This window comes from Austrofundulus limnaeus, unplaced genomic scaffold, assembly GCF_001266775.1.
Source record: "Austrofundulus limnaeus strain Quisiro unplaced genomic scaffold, Austrofundulus_limnaeus-1.0 Scaffold96, whole genome shotgun sequence".
Taxonomy (NCBI): Eukaryota; Metazoa; Chordata; class Actinopteri; order Cyprinodontiformes; family Rivulidae; genus Austrofundulus; species Austrofundulus limnaeus.
In genome coordinates, this window is record NW_013952498.1 from 536,698 (window position 1) to 544,440 (window position 7,743).

At 40.1% G+C, this 7,743-nt stretch overlaps 1 protein-coding gene across 1 annotated transcript in view; it reads right to left on the reverse strand.

Moving 5' to 3' along the window:
• Positions 1 to 615: 615 nt before the first annotated feature.
• Positions 616 to 7,743, reverse strand: part of slc29a4a (solute carrier family 29 member 4a) — a 27,267-nt gene continuing 20,139 nt past the window's right edge. The window contains exons 8-11 of the mRNA XM_014012876.1: positions 6,714 to 6,834; positions 6,340 to 6,527; positions 1,958 to 2,198; positions 616 to 1,514 (exon numbers count right to left, since the gene is read on the reverse strand). Of these exons, the coding sequence (XP_013868330.1) occupies positions 1,372 to 1,514; positions 1,958 to 2,198; positions 6,340 to 6,527; positions 6,714 to 6,834 (693 nt within the window). The 3' untranslated portion in view covers positions 616 to 1,371. The remainder of the gene's footprint in view (positions 1,515 to 1,957; positions 2,199 to 6,339; positions 6,528 to 6,713; positions 6,835 to 7,743) is intronic.

Here is a 7,743-nt window from a genome sequence, read left to right on the forward strand (position 1 = left end):
CCCATCATACGAACAAAAGTAAGAGAAATTTAGGATAAGAATACGAACATGTTCTTGCATGAGGCCCATTGACTTTATAATATTATTGTGAAGCTCAGATTTAATGTGGCTCCAGCTGCTGTTTAGGTTTTTAATATATCACATTGTGTTTTAACTCCTGTGGTTGTCACTCTTCATGCTCACAAGGGTCTGATCAAAATGTGCATTGTACAGTGGTGAGCACAGTTCCCCTAAAGCACCAAAGCACTAACAGGGGAACAAATTTCCCGATTAGTGCTTTAGGGCTTTTGCTAATTTAAAAATTTATTGGCACTTGCTAAATTTATAGGCTAAATTTAGAAGCACTAACTGAGGTCTATAAATGTTATTGATCAACTTTAGTGTTAACAGCTGAGGGTGAYATCTGTCACACATTTTGTTCATATGTGTCACTTATCCCCCAGGTGACAACATWTGAACCCAAATACAGATGTAGAATGTCAACGATAAATCTAAAGAGAGCAACATGACAATATGTGACMCATGTTGTCTGTTGAAGAATGTTCATGGGTTGACTGGGTTATTAGTGCTTTAGAATTAGCTTTTGCTAATATTTTTAGTGTGGTAGTGCTTTAGAATTAGGGGACCTAAATATTTGAGTTAGTGCTTTAMGGCTAGTGGAACTAATTTTTAGATTAGTGCTGCCCACCACTTGTACTTGTAATTAAATGTCGTTTACCATCACATTACAGCGTAAATTTCTCCAGCTAAGTCGCTAAACAACAAATTTTTTGGTCCGCAAAAAACTTTCCAAACTCTGTCTTTTTTTTTTTTCTGTAAAAACTGATGACAGTGCAATGAATCCTGGGATATTGTTGGCTGGGATGAATCAGATGCAGTTATGTTTTCAGCGTTTTAAAGGCTGCATGAGGAGGAACCCACGAAATGGACCGGKCCACGGCCCTGAACTGAGACACAACCATTATTTAATTTCTAAAGGTTTAAAGTCTCGTTAACTCTCTGATCCTCCCTCCTTCTGCATGAACCGGTGGAATGATTTTAATGACTTCCAGCTGATAAAATCTCTGTGAAAAGAGCTTTTGAACCCATCGACTCTTCGTGACTCAGGGACGTCTTGAAACTTGCGGTGAAACATGACTCGACTTCAGACGACCTGTTGGCTCTGACGCAAGCAGTGGTTCTCACCGTGAGACCCTCAGAGAGGAAATGTGGGGCTGCTCCTCTTTGGATCTTCATCACAAAAAGAAAAAAAAACTCACCAAGCTGAAGAAAACGAGTTCAGAAGTTTTATTCCCTTCTTTCTTCTCATCCTCCGCAGCTGAACTCAGATCAGTTTGTTTCTGCTGTCTTTGTTTGGCTTCATGTGGACCTTCAGTACCGTGTAGAGTTGAGCTTATGGAGAACTCCTCCTCCTGCTCCTCCTGCTCCTCCTGGAACAGTGAAGCTGTAAGCTGCGTACGCCACGGTGGAGCCGATCATCAGACCCGTCATGTAGGACACCGTCATGGTGTTCCCTGCAGACAGAAYGAGCAGGAGACCACATCATGAAGGGTCAGGTCAGGATTTTATAGATTCAAATCCTGGAGGATCTGGTTTGTGAAGGGAGGTTATGAGCAATTAATATRTTACCTGTTGCAGATAACTCTTCAAAAGACCTCAGTTTGTATAAAACATTTAGTTCTGGTCGGACTGACGAGCTAACAGCCAGTCTGAGAGAGGCCGAAACTGAAACCTGTCACTGCCTCATTAAAACAAGTCCAGTTCACAACAGAACTCCTCGTTAAAACAGCTGAYCTTTCCCTTTAAAACATTGMTTTATAGAAATGTTATAACCTCTGTGGACCAGCCTGGACCTGGAGCTTTGATATGAAGATGCTGAGTGAACAGATCTAAACAACCGGACTGAACAAAGACCCAGACTCCAGGAAACTGTCCGCCTGCTCAGTCCACGTCTCACCTGCCAGCTCCCTCTGCTCAGGTGGGACTTTGCCAGCGGCCTGGATCATTGGCACCGACCCAAAGTAACCATTGGTGACCCCCATGAGGAGGGAGAAGAAGCAGGGCCAGGCGGGATGGGACAGCGTGGGCGAGCTGGCCGGGTACACGCACATGACGAACAGAGGGATGAAGACCACCCTGAGGCAGGAGAAGAAGAGCAGGCGGCCTCCGGACCAGTCGTATGGCAGCGCTGCCAGGATCTGAGGACAGGGGGAGGGGGAGGATCAGTGAGGCTGCCAGGACAATGGATGAAAAAAATACTGAATTCATAAAAAAAAAGTTTTTCTGAAATGTTCAAATGTTTTTTTTCTCCCCTGCAGTGGAGCCAGGTGTCAAGGGGTCGTGTGCTGAGAGGCGTTCTCATTATTTGCAACTCACTCACTCTGTGTTAGCAAAATATCTGATAAACCACTGGACAGAATCTAATAAAACTGAGAAAGTAATCATTGGGTCTAATAAACTTCTAAGTTCTGTATAATTCAAAATATCAATGTTATTTTCAGACACAGTGAGCCTTGAAGGTGCATGTGTCAAKCTCAAGGCCTGTGGGCTAAATGTGGCCCGCCACTGCATTTTAGGTGGCCCACAAGAGCTTTGAAGATGTAGTTAATTTTTTTTAAATAAGCTGCTGACAGCACTGATGATAAACAGGCAGCTGGCAAAATCTTTTGCTGTTGCCAGTTGTGATAGGAAGTGGAAATTTCCCACTTACAAGTCATACATTTAAACTGGAGCACACCTTCAGTGGACATTCCCTGTTGCAAAGAGGGAGAATTCAGAAAGACTGCAGCTACTCACTACAACTCAACAGTGAGTAAGACTATCTTACTTTTACTTTTAATAGTATTTCTGTGTTATTTATTTCACATTTAGTCAGTCATACATGCAGTATTTTAAGAGGATGTGTTAAAACACTGTTTCAATGCAGGAAATACCACGTAGAGCTCAGTTGTTTCTGTGTATTTTTTTGTTAACGGGGCTCAGTCGTGTCAGTGAGACAAGTAAGGTTTCATGTTTAGTCAATGTTAAACATGAAAAGTCAAACTTAATAACTGGTCTTTTGAGGGCCACCATAATGCACATATGGCCCTGCCGTAAGGGCAAAAAATTCAATCATCCCACCAAGATATAATATTGTATCTTTGTTTCTTAAACCAATCACTTTTTATTTCAAACCATGGCACCTGATGAGCTCTAGACATTACAATAATACTCAAGCTGTCTTGATCATTTTCTATTTTCTATTATTTTCTCACTTTTCCAGACCATTTGAAATGAAATTTATCAGAATAAAAACCCAACTTAACCAGATTTTACTAAAACAGAAACATTAAAACAACAACTCTTTGTGTTGGTTTGTTCAGTCAGTGTGACAGCAGGTTGGTCAGGAGACTTGTTGGACAGGAAATGTCTCCTCATACGGGTGTTTTAGGTTCATTTTGCTGACTGACACTCAGGTGTAGTTGAAGCAATGAAAGCACAGGTGTTACTAATAACATTAATAATTCATTTTTTGTTCAAATGTGTGAAAAAATACCAGAACCGAGTTGTCAGCCTGGTTGAACACAGGTCTGATGATGTGAGGAAGACTGTGAAATTYTTATTTTTAAATGATGATTCATTCTTGTCTGAGCCACTGGTAAAGGTTTGTAAAACCTGTTGATGTATTTTACTCTACAGAAGAGTGAGAAGTTGTTTCTGTTAAGTTTTGATCGGCAGCTGAAAATCTTTTAATATTATTTTTCTTCCTTTTCTGATGAAACAAGTTTGCAGTTATATTTTGGCAATAATTCTTCTCAAACTTGTGATTAAAAAAAGCTTTTTTAAAGTTTTTTTAGGCGTCTATCCTTGTTCTGGTCCTGCCAGCACAGCCTCACTAACCTGGCAGAGAAACTAAGACCTATTTTAGTTCCAAAAWACCTTTGGAGAAAACAAGCAAGAAAGAAAGTGTCTCCAATAAAATGCTTGTTTTTAAAATTAGTTATTTAATCTCAGCAACTGTGGACCAGATGGAGAAGTTCTTATTTGTGCTTGATTGTGCYCTCACATTAGTAAAAATGCACCAACTGTTTCATGTCTGGTTTTCATTTTAATTGTTATAAAGTTATTTTTAGTCAGATAATCACTTCCCTCTCTGTACCTCTGAGGAGTAAAGTTAAATTTAGCAGCACTGTTACTCATTTAGTGCTTCATCTGACTTAAATACCTGACATATATAAAAATAATTTTGAGTTTTCTTCACTCAGTAAAATCTACCACACTGCAGATGTTACAGTATATTAGGTGTGAGTATGGAGGGTCTCAGAACCACCATAATCCAGACTAAAACWTTTTATAATTCATATCATTTACAAAATAAGAACATAATTCCTTCATACTTGCTCACTTGAAATGTTTGGGTGTTGTTGACACAAGAGCAATCCACAAAAATCCTAAAAGCCTTTWAAAAAATCATTTTAACCAAATTGAAAATGTTCTGTGTTGCTGTAAACTCCCAGACATTTTACAAAAAACGGACTCATTCAAACCCATTATAAATGCATTTTGATATTGTACTGTATTTATCATATCATAAGATAAGGCATTTTTCCCTCTATCTGTCCACTTTTGATTTCTATAGTAACCCAGTAGGTGGTGCTCTGCTTTCATATTTGAGACAWGATGTAATGGCACACCATGTTTTATTCACTGGGAAACAACAAAATGATTTTTTTTAAATCACTTATATGACTTTATACGAGTTCTTGTTCAGTTTGTTTAAGCATTTCACTGCAGCCAGTGGCGGAGCCAGACATTTTTCTCAGGGGTGGCCAGACTGGGACCACTACTCACACGGGTGGCCAGGAAAATTACATCATTTTTTTACTTGAAATTTTCTGGAGATCTTTGTGTTTTTGTCATTTCCTTATGTCCTTATACAGGTAGTGACTACCTGGGTGAAACATGGGTGTCAGGACCATTTTAAAGGTGGGGTGGGGCAAACTGTTGGGGGGTCTGGGGATCCTCCCCAAGAAAATTTTGAACAAATTTTTTTTGTTTGTTTTTATTCACTGTTATTTTACCAGGCAAGTCCCATTGAGATCTCAGATCTCTTTTTCAAGGGCGGCCTGGGCCTGAAGGCAACCTATTGTACATGTTTTTGTGGGGGAAACTGGAGTACCCGGAGAAAACCCACACAAGCATGAGGAGAACATGCAAACTCCGCACAGAAAGACCCCAGGTCCGAACCGGGGATCGAACCRAGGACCTTCTTGCTGTGYGGRGTCGGTGCTAACCACTGAYCCGWRGTGCTGCCGTAAAATAGATGCCATTTCCTGCATTCTGGAGTATTTTACCAAGTTATTAAACATAATTTTACCTCCACAAATAAACACTTGATTTAATAATTATTTCAGAGACAAATTCTTCATTAAACTAGTTTCATTATCCTGTTTTTAAACTCACTGCTACAGCTGAGATAAGGTTAATTAATGTGTCACAATTTATCTTATCAAATGACTTTAGGGGTGCTTTTCACTTTTATATTGTTTATTGATTTATTTTTAATTTTAACACATCATTGTGCCAAATAATGATGACCTTCAACTGCATGTTTAAAACTAATATTGATAATTTTACCCAATGAACAGGTACAATACTGATAACTACACAGTGAATTTAAAGGGGCGTTTCACTTTTTCTGATTTAGTGATAAGTCTACTCATAACCAAAAGGGACAGAGCATCATGCAGCCTTCAGAACAGAAAATGACACTGTGTTATGGTGAAAAATAATCTGTCACCATAAATCAGATTACATAGGCATATTTTCTATATATAAAGAAAAAAATCACTTCTTTGTCAGTTCTTTGAGCTTGGTGATGTTTCAAACTGTTAAACACTGCCACCAACTGTTCAGGAGGATTATTACACCCCTAAAGCTTGTTTCACTGTAGAAGGAGTGTGTACAGCAGGGTGGCCAAAGATTTGCCTGTGGTGGCCAAAGATTTGTCTGTGGTGGCCAAAGATTTGTCTGTGGTGGCCATGGCCACCCCCTGGCTCCGCCCCTGACTGCAGCCATCATCATCTGCATGAATATCTGCCTTATCTGCAGTCTGCCTGCCAAGAAAAAGTTACATCTTATACGACAAATTGTTTAAGTTCGGATGTGGCCCTGTACCTTTCAGTCATTCCCACCTGTAAATTATTTTCTGGCTACAACCCTATATGGAACATTTATTGATTGGAAATTATGAAAATCTATGTTTTTCTAGTTTCACATCAGCTGAATTAAAAAAAAGTTTGATTCTTGCCACGAGCTGATGTTTTGTCATAGATACACTTCAAAACAAGTTCTGCTGACCTTGCCAACAAAGTCGGACATGTTGAAGGTGGCCATGATGAGGATGGGGAGCCACTCCCCCAGGGTGTGGTTTCGTATTTCTGACTCCAGCCCGGGGAAGAGGCACAGAGTGATGCTGTAGGTCACAGCTATGGACAGCATGTAGGCCCAGATCACACGGGACACCACGTAACGATGTAGGATCATGTCTGGTTGGAGAAAAACACAAACACTCGTTTCAGTGAGCAAAAACCTAATGACTCACCTCAGTGAGRTGGGCTGTTTGGAAGACTCTCAACAGTCAATACCAAGAAAAGCATTTAAATTTCTCATTTATCTGCTGGAGTCAGAGYGTAATTGATCAGAGAGGAGAGAAGATGAAAAACAAGAAGTACCGCGGACACCAGGCCAGCTCTTCCTTATCTTAGCTTTAGGAGCATCAAATCGAACGTAAGTACCACCCGCTACGTCCTCAACACCTTCATCTGCAGACACTGGTCCTGTCCCTCCGTTCCCCTGAAGAGACATAAAAACAGACACGTGTGGAAAATTAAAGACAGTTCAGATCCTTTGACGTGGGGTTTAATGGAAATGGTCTAAATTCAAACTCTCAAAGTAATCAATGAATGTAAGTCTTAACGTTTGGAGTCAACTTGTTTCGAGATGGCTGCCACAGCTGAAAAGCAACTGTTGTTTTTTGGATTTCCTTTTCATATTTGTGTTTTTCTTTTTCTTATTCTGTTGATGATTATACAGCACCTTGTGAATTTATTTCTATTTCTAAGAAATTTATTTCTAAATAAAATTTTACTTATTTTCTTTAGACAAAAATGGCTGCACCTCTGTGAATTTCATAAATACTGAGCCAACATTAATTGTGGAAGTAGCTGAGAGTCGTTCACAAAACATAACCTGAGTGCTGACAGATCATGCAACACCAAACAACACATCAGATTGTGCTTAATCCCACAAAGCAGACAGGTGTGGTTCAGATCTGGGGTCAAACTGGTGCTGCTGGTATGGAGAGTGGTTTTGTCAACTAGATGTAGGCCAGGTCTCGGTTGTGGTTTGGTTTATGTGGTGCTGGTTCATGCATGGACCACCTCTGGCAAATCACATCTGGGCGACCGAAGGGTCYTCATTGTTTGTGGTATCTGGGCCGAGTGTTAGAGGGTGCTGTGTGGGAATGTAATTTTCAAGGTTTCACCTAAATGGCTGTAATTCTGTCAACATAAAATGATCTTTGTTAAAAGTTTGGTATAAAAGTTTTTATCTTTTGATTACAAGTGGCTTCCTGGATGAATGACAGCGGTTTTTATAGGACGGATGTTAGTGCAAGTACAGACGTAAGAGACACTGACGTCCTGACTGCAAATTAGCTGCTGAGCCACACACACACACACACACACACACACACACACACAC